The following is a 14,603-nucleotide window of genomic DNA, read 5'->3' as shown; positions in this document are numbered from 1 at the left end:
TTTCATTCCTTCTTGAAAAAATATTTCACGTCGTAGTTTACCTATGAATTTTCTATTTGGTAAAACCATCTGCTCGAGTGAACCCTACATTTGCTTACACGTATACCCACATATCGCAAATTCGTCTGTTCCCTAATGACGCACCTCGACTATAGCCCTCGTGCTTACCACTGGCGTAAACCGTAATAGGTTCAAAAATAGCTTGTAAGGAGTAGCTTGCAAAGTTCGGTGCGTGGTTTTGAGACGTGTGGCTTTTACCATATGTAGCTAAGTTTGTATGTGTCTTATACAATCGTACAAAATTGGTTGATACCACTCGAGGAGTAACTAGATAATAAGGTTTACGGTGAATAACTGGATAATAAGTTTTACGCTATTTGCATGGAATTTTGACAAGAAAATACTGTATTTATAGACATAACTTTTATGCCTTCCTAAGGTTAACCTTTACTGGACAATTGTTTAGAAAATACATTGTCGAAAATACTATGAGCTGATTTTGTCCCCCCCCCAAAACGCACAGTATATGTAGTTTATTTCTAGTGGGTGTTCTATTGTAAAGTTGCAGCCTCGCAGGTTTTCTGTCTAGATGTCCTCCTTCTTCTTTTTGCGAGTTAACAGACTTTACCTGAAAATTAAAAGAGTTATATTCCTAATCTACACCGTTTATTTTATTTTATTATTATTTCTTGCACATTGTATCCAGGGAAAATAATGAAACCGCAAGCAAAAAAAAAAAAAAAAAATCCGAACACGAGGAATGTATTGTAATTTCATTAGTGGAAAATTACTATGACACTATTGGATGTAAACGGACTGACTTCAATCAAAGAAGTTTAAACCTCCAAATTTTGCCGTTCAAGGTAAAACTTAGTTTATCCACCATTTGACCGAGACTTAACCTTGAACGTTGTTGGTGCAACAGACATTTACACCGACCTTGGTTATGACCCTCGTTCAACATTTGAACTTCGTTGGTTCACACGGCTGTAAATAAGATTGAAATATTGCATCATTTCTCCTTCTTTCAAAGTACTCAGATATATTTTCAAGAAACCTGAATGCATCCAACACACGAGAATCAATGTTTAGGAGACTTTTGCTTACTATGTACACCTTGTCTCAAAAAGGTTGAGCGCAATCTTTATTGGTGTTTTGAGGCAAACATTTTCTAAGTCCAGCTTCGGGTATCTTCGGAAAAAAGTAAAACAGGTTCGAACCTCCAAGCCAGCCTTTGCAATCGGGAAAAAGTTTGCAGATGTGTTTTTCTTCTTTTAAGTATAATAAGACTTGTTACCAAGTGTAGAAAAAAAGCAACATTGATTGGAATACTTAATGATACAATATTTCAAAACCTTGTATTAATGTCAGCACATGCTTGTTTGCCATTTAGCTCTCCATACGTAATTGAACATTTAGATACGTTAAAGAATCTTTCCATATGTAAAATAATGCTTAAAGTTAAGACATAGAACGTAATTATCGCCTCAAAAACAGCGTTTGTAGTGGATATGAATGTCATAATTTTCTTGAGAACAGTTAGACATGTTTCGCTAGAAGCATGTTTTCGTAAATCCTTGTGTTAGCTCACTGGTAAGCTGTCGGATTTCAAATCGTGAGGTTGTGAGTTCGATTCTCATCTCGGTCACGTTTTTTAAAATTATATTTTCCGCAATGCATGAAAAATTATATAAAATAATTACATTAAAATACATCAGTTGTACATATATCACATAATCATTGCAGAACATAGTAATTATTATGTTTAAAATATAACATCTGAGATAGGCAGATGTTCACAGTAGGTCGGTATTATATATGAGAATGTTAAATACAAGTTAGGAAAATCGTTCAAAGCAATAAATAAATTATGTAGTGTATTTATCTGCAGCTATTTGTCATATAGAGGGTACTTCTCAATATTCATATTACAGCATATCATTTATGTTCTGGAAAAATTATCCGATGCATAAAGAGAGTGTATAAACAGAGAATCCAAAGTCGCAACGCTCGCAAGAAATTCATGAACCCCAAAGGTCACGTGAGCAGACTGGAATTTTCCTATGAAGCATGCCACAGCAGAAAGTCTTCACATTGATTTTCAATTCAATTCCCATTGGCGTAACTAGGATATTTTCCTAGCGGAGCATGGTCCATTAGTTCTGAAAAATTGGCAGAATCTTTTAGAAGACCTTGTTATGATGTTATATATAGTCTCCCTACCCCGCACTCATTATCAACTCCAAGTTATTTAGTTCTAACATGACACTGTCATGTAACATTTCAGTGAAAATTTATTTTTTTGAAATTTACTTAAAATTGTATATTCCCTATATTCTGATGCTGCTAAATAACTACCTAAAATCTACTCTAATTATGAAAACCCATTACTGTTTACTCGAGCAATTCTGAGCGAAAATACATTATTCGTAAACGTTAACTCTCATTCTCTCAGTTTACTTTTACACAAGGGTAAAAGTGGGTCTGAAAAGATAGGGGGAAGGTTGACGTCAAGCCGTCTTCCGTGCCTATCTTTGCCCATTGCATTTTTTAGGAATTGGGATTGGCACCGTAGATAGTTTTGGAAGTGGGAGAACGGTGTCCTCCTGTGTTCCCCTTTACCTTTACTCCTGCTCTTACATCTTATAGAAACACAAATAAATATACAAGCAGTGACATAATTTAAAGTTATAACTTTTCAAAAATCAGTCATGGGTTATTCATTGTCGTTTACTAATGTTGCAGTTTAATTACATAAATCTTTGCGAACAAAGAAATACAATAATTTTTTATACACAAAACATTTTTAACTAAAAAAACAGAAACAATGGTATACAAAACAGTAGTAGAAATATAGTTGGCTAGCTTCCCGAACAACTTAAATATTAAAAAAAATACAATTAGAGTGAAGCAGATCAACAATACGAGAGGAGAAGACATGTAGACGGACTTGAGGGACTCGTTTTCTTATAAAAGATGTTTCCCATTATCTTTTCAATTAAATATTAAATTACACACCTTACAATTTTCGGGAGGACGTATGATAAGTGCAGGACAAGCAGATGTGATTGTAAAAACTAAAACAACAAACATTTAATGAAACAAAGATTCAACCAGCAGAATTGATTGATAATAATGTTAATCACAATATTTTAAGAGAGAGAGAAAATACATCAACTCTTGTAATATTCCTGAATTACATTATGAGCTTTTAAGCGTACTGTTGTAGTTACATCGGTAGCGTCAACCGTTGGGAAATATCATTACAGCCAGGGGACGCCCACATAGAGGTCCACCGGACCCGAACTATATATATATATATATATATATATATATATATATAATGACTGTGTTTTGTCTGTACCAGGGAGCACTCATGGAAAGTCCATCCAATTTGGACCGCATGAAATCTTAGTGACTTGTCATACATATGTGCATTTCCTTAATAAAACTATACTTGACTTAACAGTGAAATTATTATTGTTTTATTTCCGACGAACAAAGAAAAACTTAAATATTTATATTGGCTAATCAGTAAGCGCAAGAATTTCTCTAGATTTGGGAAATTTCCCTCAAACTACGAACACTGCTTGTTATTGCTGCGATACCCATGTAACTTTTACAGCATCAAACTACAATATCAGGTTATCACGAACATATTTTTTTCTTTAGCATTGCCCAAATACACTCCCTTTTCGAAAGCAAAATATAAAAATTGTTCATGTGGTGCACAACTTACGGTTTACTCGGACGCAGATAACGCCATGTCTGTGACTTGCAATATTGTACCCCTCCCAACTTTCGACACCCTGAACAAAAATTTCTGGGCGCGCACCTGATTACAGTTTATACCTTAAGAATGTAACTACAAACTTCAGTTCATAGATAATACTAATACTAATACTAAGAAGGAGGAGGAAAAGCAACAAACAATATTGAATAGTGACTTTTGAATGGGTATTATATGCGTAATTGCTTCAGTTTAGCAGTTCAAGAGTTCGGTTTCTTTTTTCTTTCCTTTCTGTTTTTAGTGTACCTTAATAATTTGCTCTGAGAATCGCAACTGTTCAAACATTACTACAGTATGCTATAAATAAAATAATAACAATAAGACTGATTTATAACACATATATAAACGAGAAAAAATTACTACGTCAATAAGTGAATTACTTGAAAGAATACAAAAATAATTTACATGAATGAAGCTATCAAATAAAAAAAATCGCATACAGCGCAAGTCGAGAGGTCACTATACTGCCCACTATCACATTAGTCCAGGTATTTTATTACATGCAGGCACAAGACCACAGACCCATATTTAAAAAAAGTCGATAGGCGGACGAATATAGACACTATTAAACATGTCGAATGCAAGCATCATTAAAATTGTTATGCGTAAATTGAGGTAAATTAATAACATTATTTTCATCCAGTATGAAAATTCTGGGGAAGGTCAGCTTTGCTTCTAGGGGGAGACGGCACCCCCTGGACCCTCTCTAGTTCCGCCTATGTCAATTCCTGATATATGCTTTTGCAATGTGGAAGTGGTGATGCCTTGAGTCGCTCTCTCTCGCTCACTCACTCACTCTCTATTTATACAGAATATAAAAGTGGATGTATGTGTGTGTTTCAACATAATTCTGATATATCTAGAGCAATTTTAACTATATTTATTACAGTCTGGAAAAGAATACTGTCGGGATACATATCAAAAATGCTAGAAACGGGTCGATATTACTATCGAATCCATAGTTTCGTGGTCGCTTAGGTGAATAGTTCTACTTTCAATTCAAGTCCAATTAAGCTCCCATTAGCACCCAGGGTGGTTACGTAGCGACATAAAAGTATCGACATCAACCGATATTAGAATCGAATCGTAAGTTTTCAGCGCCGCTAACAGTGCCGCATTTCCCATTAGTCCACATTAGTCCACATTTCACATTAGTCCCATTGCCTAGAGGGCAACATATTTGCTGCGTGCGAAGTTTAAAACTTGAATAATATCTTAATTTTTTCCTTATGAAAAAGTTAAAAATCAAGAGCAAATATACTATTTCATGAACAATCCTCTTTTACTATTGTAATATGTTTAATAATAGCGTTAGAAATCTAAAAATAATTCAGAACATGTTTCACATTTGTTATTTTTTGTTACGTAGTTGTACCTGTAGCATCTAGTGAGTGGTATTTAACTGTAATAAATTCACTAATTAAGCATATTCGAATTAAGTTTTATTTTTAAGTTAGGGATGAAGGGGCGGAGAAATATGTAGTTATTGAGGACGACAAGAGCAAAAGTGCGTATGTTTACCGAGTTTGTGTGCAGAGATCGGAAGATGCAGAAGATGAGGGGCAAGATTAATGAACTTGAACAGAGGTTGAAAAAGGAAAGAGAGAAATCAAATGATGTACTGGAAAAAATGTAGCCGTGAATTAGAGATCTCTTGTTTTAGTTATGTAGACCTTGAATTCTTTTGCTATTTTATTTCGGTAATCCCCGGGAGAATATTGGGATGAGACTGTGCTTTTGACAATTTGCTTTTGGCAATACCAGGGAGAGTGTTGGGTTATATTAGTTAACCGGACATGGTGTTGATTTTGAATAATCCAACAAAGTGTTGAAAAATACAAACAACAGATGAAGGATGTTACTATGTAGAAATAAGTAATGTGTAATCGTGTTGATGTAGAAATAGAGCCATATAAGTGGCTGAAATCTTTTGTATGTTAAGGAAAGTTAGAGCCAGTGTGGCAATTGATATTTTAGGGTTTATGAGCCAAGCGTGTCTGTTAATAGTAAGGTCGAAGAGCCGAGAGTGGACACTGTTATGGTAGGTTGATGAGCCAAGAGTGGCTTTTGATATTTTAGTGGCTTATGGTAATGCCAAGTGGGATCATAGTTATTGTTATAGTTTTTGGGATTCAGAAAGGCTCCTGTTTAATTGAGTGTATTGGTGTAAGTCAATTAAAGGTTGACAGTGAAAAGAAAGTGGTATAATTCATTTGTAAACTCTAGTAGATTTGAGAAGTTAATTAAAGTAATACTTTGCTTCACTGAAGGTACCAAAAATAAACAAACCTAACAATTATAATACATATCCTTAGGGGGGAGTAGAAGTCCGAATTTTTGCGAAAAATTGAGTATTTCACAAGCCGTTGAACTTAGAGCTGAAATTCAGCATATAACTCTTTATTAAAAATAAACAGCGTATGTCCTGACATTTTTAAAATTTTTTTATGAGCGGGTGGTGCATTTTCTATATATTGGAAATTGGTAGTGGGTTGATTTGTAAAAATAATCGAAAACGATTGATATTAGTTAAGAAACAAATTGAGTAATGAAAACTACAATTATTCCAAGATTTATACCCACTGCTTTCTATTTATAATTGCAGAAGCTAGTGTTTAATATATGGAGCGTTCAGAACATAAGGCAATCAAGCCATAAAGTTGAGAGAAAATGGCCATAAAATTTGTATTCTAAACTTAATTACATGGGGTTCACCTCTGGTGCTTGGGGCCTCGGGTTCAAACCCTGCTCCCGCCAAGTGAACTTTGTGGTGGACAAACACCGTGTGCGTGGGTTTTCTCGGGGTTCTCCCGTTTCCTCCCACTTTCTTCATTCCACCATTTTCATTCATCTCTCATCTTCACCGTCTCCATTAGCCTAACCGGCATAACCGTGGGACGTAAAACTCAAAAATTTCATTTCATTTCATTTAATTACATTGGCATTTTCAATTAGTACGGCATGCTTAATTATATAGAAAATTAGTTTTTTCTTTTTTTTACGTTTGTTTACTTTTCCTTGATTTGAGACTTTTAAATTTCATCCTATTTTCTACTGAAATGCGTATGTAAGGCAACAAAGAAATAATTATGTATGATAAATTTAAATTCATTTTAATTCGGAAGATGAGAAACACTTTACCATTGTATATCTTTAAGATCAGGTCCACCAGTATCGTAACAGAGAGGTGCAATGAGCCATTCACGGTAGAAATTCAAACTCCGATAAGTGATAATTTCATAGTCTTGTTTTATTACAAGTGTAACCTCTTTAGTCAATGGAGACGAGGACGTGGATCATGGGTCAGAGTTGATGACGATGGGTTTTGGTGGGTCGGAGTTGGTCGCAATGGTTCAGAGTAGTTCATAGTTGGTGGTGGGTCAGAGTGGATCACGATGGATGATGGGTCAGAGTGGGCCAATGGGTCATTTGGGTGTTGGGTGATAGTGGGTCATGGTGGGTCGTGGATCAAATTTTCATTGACCCACACCATCTCTGGTTAAAATTGTACTAAAGGGAAGAGGCACCGAAGATGCATATCGGCTATTATGCTCAAATTTTGCACATAGATTGTTCCCCATCAGAAAGCAATAAATCTGAAATGGTTCATGGTACCACCTCCTAGAACTCGAGATGTAGAGGTTTGTCTGATTGGCTAAATTAAGACCTCAATGATTTATCCTTTACAAGCAAGCTTTTTATGATCGTTTCCGTGGGGAAGTCAGAAGAACACGTGCCTAGTAATCGTAATATTGATAGTTCGCGTCCACCCCGGGGTATTTGTTTAGTGTTTTTTTGACTCACCTAAATATAAACAAATTACAGATATAGGCAATTTAACATATTTTGGGAGAGTAATTTTGTGGTTCGTTGACGTTTCATCGCGTCTCTGCCAATGGTAGTAAAGTTTTCAAAATGTTTAACGGGGGCCACCGCTGATCGTCACTGCGGGACCACCAATTTTTGGCGAGAGGTCAATAGTTGACCATCTGTAGTCCACCGACGCTTTCAGCTTAGAGTAATGAACGATGTCTTTCCCTTGTAGACTTCATGACTACCGACTTATTATTATTATTATTATTATTATTATTATTATTATTATTATTATTTGTAGTAATAGTAGTAAATTGATAATAGAATAATTGTATTGTCTATGTATTGTCTCGGTAGGACTACACACAGGATTTGGCTCGTTTTGGTTCGACTCGACTCTAATCCGAGTCGAGTTGGAGGAAATTTTTCGCGCCGAGTCCTAGAGTAGACCTCAAAGATGTCTGTTTCGATTCGGATCGAGTTTCAAAGAAAAGTCGCTCGTGCCCATCCCTACTAATGAGAGCTTAATCGGAGTTAAGCGAAATTGAAAGTCACACTATTTCTCTAAGCGACCCCGAAAACTATGAATTCGACACTAATATCGATAATTTTTTATCATTCTTTTATATGTATCCCCCTCCCATTCACCATAGGTAACCCAACAGCACTCTTTTTCATACTATAAGAAATGTGGTTAAAATTACTCTAGGCCAGTGGTTCTCAATCTAATTCCTATCACGATCCCCTTTTATCACATCCTCTTGCCAGCGACCCTTTTATAATTTGTGTTTTATAAGCTTGTGTGGGATGTTTAACATACCTATTTCTATAATAGTAGAATCCATTTCTTGTTTATAGTGAATAGAGCCGTGGCATGGAAAATCAGCGCCCGGGGCGAGAGTATATGACGACGTCTCCGTACATATGAGTGAGGTCGACAGACTAACTGCGAAGCGCCACCATGGTTGGCATGTAGCTCAATAAAATTTTCAAAAGTAAACCCTGCATTTCCTTGATTTTGAGAACATTTTATTACTTTTTCCTTCTATTTTATACATGTGCACATGTACTTTCCTAACATGAGTAACACACTTCCTCCGAAATTTGTGCCCCCTTTTTTCGGCGCCCGACACTGACAGTGGATTCAGTAACTGTAATATATATATTCCCAACGATGAAGGTGCTGGTTCAAGATGAATGTTAAACTCCTTCATTGAAGAGGTCATTAATGTATCTGATCTAAGCCCACAACTTCTTGACCAAATAATAGAATGATCATGCGACAAGTCTTTGCAACTGGTTTTCTGTAACGAATACTTGGACAAGTTCTGCCTGGTGAGGAGAGAAGAATATCCTGGTCTGGTATCTGCTACTTTAAAAGTAATAATTCCATTTGCTATTTCGTACGTGTGCGAAAGTGTGTGTGTGTGTTTTTTTTCATGGTAAACATTAAAACAAAGACAAGAAATCGCTTATCAATTGAAAATGGCTTGATAATGTTTGCCACGAAGATTGAACCTGGCATTGCTGCACTAGTCAAATTACACCATGCTTAGGTATCTCATTAGGTTTCAATTTTAATTGTATTTCAATGTGCAGATTTTGTTCCTTGTGTATTTTTCTAGCATTTCTATATACAATTCTCATTAGTTTCGTATCATACCCCTTTCATTTAAATTCATTTTTAAACAACTCTGCACCCTTTGAAAATGTTCAGTAGACTTATTTTTTATTGTTGTTTACAGTATGTATAAGAATAAAAGTATGCCTATCAGAACAAAATTCAAAATAATATTTAAAAATAATTTCCGGTATTAGATTCTAACTATATTTATCTCTTCCGCTTATCTTCGCGACTTTCTAGGGGCCGCGACTCCCAGGTTGAGAAACCCTGCTCTAGGCATACATGAGTTATGTTGGAACATACATACATACACTTTTATATGTGTAAATGCAGATAAGAGAGGGTTGAGAGAGAGCGACTAAGGTATTACCGCTCTCAATCTCTTCACTTTACTTTTGCGATTCGTGAATTTCTTTCGTGACAGTTTGGGGCTAGCTAGTTCTTTTGGTCTTGAACCACGATCCGATTTTCTATATGCTCTACCTAAATGCTGTAATGCGAATATTGAGAAGTTACCTGCGTATGAAAATAGCTGCAAATAAATACATTATATAACTTATTTATTGCTATTACACGATTTTCTTAATTTGTATTTAATATTCACATATAACATACCGACGTTCTGTCAATACCTCAGATGTTATAGTTTAAAGATAAGTATTACTTATGTCGTGAAATGATATGAATATATATATATTCAATTGATATATATATAAACTGATGAATTGTAATGCAACTATTTTACATAATTTTCATGCATTGAGGAAAGTAAAATATCACAAAAGATTCTCACCTGAACGGGTATCGAACTCATGATTTAAACGCTCGGGGGTGTACCACTAAGCTAACATGACCGCTTTTCGGAATCTGCTTCTGAAATATAACTGAGCTCATACGTAAATGCTCTTTTCCGTATGGAAATCACAATGACGAAACGAGAGTGTGAATACATAGTTTCGAAATACTGTATCATTAAGTATTTCAATCAATGTTACTTTTTTCTACACTTAATACCATTTCAACATGTTTTATTATATTTAACAGAAGAAAAAAACATATCTCTACATTTTTTCCCGATTGCTAAGGTTGGCTTGGAGGTTCGAACCAGCAGCTTTAGTTCACTGTTTTCCGAAGATACTCGAAGTTGAACTTCGAAAGTGTTTGTCTCAAAACAGCTATCATCATATCGCTCAATCTGTTTGGTATATTGTATACACTGGCGTCTCTGGCATGTAAAATTTGGGGGGACATCCAAGAAAGTTATTAAAATGGTGCTAACTAGCCCAACCTATTTATTATCTTCGATTCCATTTGTTACCTTTCTGCTTACCTTGACGGATCTCTTAAGGTATATCAAGAACTCTGATATAATCGTTCCACAGCCTGAATAATATATTCCAAATAAATATTATAATAATAATAATTTATTTATTTATTTGTTATTCTGTCATTAGTAAATAAATTAAATTAGAATGAAATATTGAATATTTTGTACTTCAAAATATTGGGGGGACGCGACTCCCTAGCCCCCCCCCGCCAGAGACGCCTATGAGGGTATATGTTTTTATACGTAGAAAGTCAGTATAACAATTCATTCTTTAAACAGCTTTTCGTATATATTAATATTTCTTTATATAGCTCGCGACAAAACATAACTAATTTTTTCCTCGAAGGTCAAGATCTAAAAGCGCGCCATAGACGCACGCACTTGCATTACCAACATGTATGAAAGGTTTCTTTCATCATGCATCTTGAAAGAATTTTTTGCCCACACACGTACCAACGTGCTGTCCAACATACTGAAAGTAGTTGGAGAAATGTGGAGGACGAGGAAACGCGTGCTTTTTCTTTCTGCAACTGCACGACCTTGGCATGCGACGGAGGAGAGACTCACGTGATTTCTTCCGCTGTCGTGATTGGCGGACCTAAATATAAAACAGCCACCTTGCATGAACGAGCCCATACACGGTAAACATGCATGCAGAACGGCAAAAACATCAAACATGTTTTCAGAAGATTTTGAAAACTTTCAACATGAATGAACGAGGCCATACACGATCAACTTGCCTGTGGTTTTATCATTTTTCATACAAGTCGGGCTGTTTCTTCAGGCATGTGTTTACGTGTATGGGCCGCTAAAGGTTTACTTGTCCCTACCATAAATCCTTCATTGTAACTAAAGTCCATTCTAAACAAGAAGCAAATTGACAGCTCAAAAGCACGTGCAAGTTCGTTTTGAAGAAAGGAGTCTACGTCACACAGTTATTGCGGTCACTCAGCGAGGGTCGAATCATAAACGCCCTTTTACCAACAGTGGGTGGAGGGTTTCCTTGGCAACAGACCTTAACATTCCAATGTTGCCGCTAGTAAACACGTGTTTTCAGAAAGAAAGAAGATATTTTTAGTGCTTCGTTTCCTTGTGTGTGGGAGTGATTTCTAGATTATTCTTGTGCATTCGAGTTTTATCTTTGTGTACAATTCTGTAAATATATTTGTATATGTGAGATATTTTGTTGTATATATCGTGTGGTGTTGTGTGTTTGTGTATATATATTTATATTTGTGTATATAACGAATATATAGGCTATTTTAAATAATGTCCAGTGAAATGGAGGACATTCTCCCTGCAAAACGGCCGAGAACACTTTTTCTGAAAGAAAGAACGTTTTAGGGAAAGGTATTCCTATTAAAGGACAATCAAGGGAAATTATTTGCTCGGTTCGGGACTATTTCGAACAGGAAAGGGACAATGGAGGACCGATTATCCCTGTAAATAAGATGCATGACAGGACTGCCGCTGCTGTAAAAGTAAATAAATGTACCATCGTGAAAATTGGCAAGGAGAAGTTCGAAAATGAAGAAAATCAATCCGGGTCTTCAAAATTAGAAACTCCAGGCAAGAAGAGAAAAGTAAGTAAACGTGTGACGAATTTGGATACTTTCCAAAAAGACGCTATACGGCGACATATTTATTCTTATTATCAAAAGAAGGAGCACCCCACTCTCCTGAAATTACACGCGTCACTCCAAGAAGCCGAACTTTTTCAAGGAAGCAAAACATCCTTGTATAGTATTAATAAAAAGTTGGGGTTTTCGTATAAGAAAATAAATGGAAGGAGGCTTTTAATGGAGAAGCCGGACGTTTCTGCGTGGCGATGTAGATTTCTTCGGGAAATATTAAAACATAATTTTGATAATATAGTGTGGCTTGATGAAACCTGGGTGAACGTGAACCACAGCGTTAGTAAAGGATGGACCGACGACACGCTTCAGGGCACAATGGGATTGCCGTTAGGTAGAGGGGGAAGGATTATACTTCTTCATGCCGTTACGTCTTCTGGGTTCCTCCCAAACTGTTCCCTTCTCTTCACATCGAAGAAAACAGGATATTATCATGAGGAAATGAACCAAACGAAATTTCTTCAGTGGTTTCAGGAATCTCTTCTCCCCGAACTGCACACGCCATCCATTATTGTTATGGATAACGCAAAATACCATTCAGTTATTGCTGACAAAGCTCCTACTATGGCCAATAGGAAAGAGGACATTGTTCGTTGGTTAATTCAACGCAACGTGGAGGTTCGAGATGATTTGAGAAAAGCAGAATTAATGCAACTCGTGCAAAGATACAAACCCCAATTCCCCACATACGTCATTGACAAAATCGCTACTCAACATGGACATAAAGTAGTGAGACTTCCCCCTTACCATTGTCACTTCAGTGCCATAGAACTTATTTGGGCACAAATTAAAGGGTACGTTGGCCGTAAAAATAAAAGTTTCACCATGTCGTCTGTTGTAAAATTAACAGAAGAAGCCATAGCCTCAATTACGCCAGAAAACTGGAGAGATGCAGTTAACCATACGTATAAAGTTATTCAAGATGCATGGAAAAATGAAGGTGTGCTTGAAGAAAGTGTAGAACAATTAATAATAAGTGTTGGTGGTTCCAGTGATTCATCTGGTGAAGAGGAGCTTAGTAGCAGTGACATCAGTAGTAATGATGATGATGACTTGAGTGGAGTCTATCCACTGGAATAAATTACATTTCAGGCATGTCTGATTCTAAATTATGCTTGCATTTACCTTTCTAGGCCTATACTGAAGTAAAATGAAAATAGTAGTTCTTTCAGAAAATGTGTTCCGGAGGGAGGACACATGTAGTATTCTGGGGGGCACTGCTGGTACTATTTTATTTACTATTATATGATAAGACGTGTTATTTTGATCTCGTCCGGGGGCACTCTCAGAGATCCGGGGGGGCAGTGACACCCCAAAAACATGTCTGGAAGAAACCCTGAATGACAAAAGCAAACTTTTTTTTTGGACAGCACAATATATATAATATGTTCCAGTGACAAAAAATTGAAAAAGCAAAATCGTCGCGGGAACCAAAAATTGTTTACTGATCTCATTGCAGAAATACTTGTTTCTTACGTATAAAGCTCTCAGTATGGCTAACCCCATTACGGTTATCATAGTAGCCCGAGCCGATGCAGACCTCTAAACACATTACCCCACAGAAATGAGTGCCATAAGTCCAGGCCTTCTAAAGGCTGTTGCGCCAGGAATTTAGTTATCATTATCATTATTGCTAATAATAATATGTAATATTAGTAATAGGCTTAATAAAGATTCTACCTGTTTATCTGCTCTACTTGTAAGTATATTATTTCTAACTTTACGATATAGTTATACAGGTCAATATATAATTGATCAGTTTCTTTCTAATGTGATTCGTCACGTATATAAAAACTGGACAAACTACAAATTAGGATACTATACACAGGAAATTAATAATGATAGCTTTATTACTCAGATATTAACCTGCATACATTAATACATATGAGGATTTAGGTACTTAATAGAATGCTTTTTAATCATTTATTTTTTTTAAAAGAAAGTTTTAAATTGTCATTATAGACAGATGGCCTGTCGAATAATAATAATAATAATAATAATAATAATAATGTTTTCCCAGGACATTGAACAAAGTTATCATGTCTTGCAAAATATTTTTGATGGAGACAAAGATCATGTTGTCATCGAGATAGATCAATCGTCCTCAGAAACTGAGGAAAACGAAAACGAAGACATGTTTTGAATTCTTGAAGTGTTAAGTTCCAATTGTTTGTTTTATCTATTTATGTGAGAATTTTCAAAATAATGTTCAATCAGGTCTGATATAGTGCTTTATGTGAGATTGATTCTAAGTTGCATGAAGGGCATAAACAAATAATAATAATAATAATAATAATAATAATAATAATAATAATAATAATAATAATAACATTTATAAAAGACTAACATTAGTGCATCACGCTAACTCCTAATAGTAAATCACGTTGATGCTCATTGCAAAAATATAATGCAATA

General features: G+C 35.7%; 1 protein-coding gene across 1 annotated transcript; it reads left to right on the top strand.

Annotated features, from left to right (window-relative positions):
- The first annotated feature begins 12,005 nt into the window (after positions 1 to 12,005).
- Positions 12,006 to 13,268, top strand: LOC145689798 (uncharacterized). Its single transcript, XM_081764002.1, has one exon. It carries the CDS (start codon positions 12,006 to 12,008, stop codon positions 13,266 to 13,268), a length of 1,263 nt encoding a protein of 420 aa, XP_081620128.1.
- The last annotated feature ends 1,335 nt before the right edge of the window (positions 13,269 to 14,603 follow it).

Source organism: Thermobia domestica, chromosome 7, assembly GCF_964235325.1.
Source record: "Thermobia domestica chromosome 7, izTheDome1.hap1.1, whole genome shotgun sequence".
Taxonomy (NCBI): domain Eukaryota; kingdom Metazoa; phylum Arthropoda; class Insecta; order Zygentoma; family Lepismatidae; genus Thermobia; species Thermobia domestica.
The sequence above is the reverse complement of the archived record's forward strand: the minus strand, read 5'-3'. Positions and strand labels throughout refer to the sequence as shown.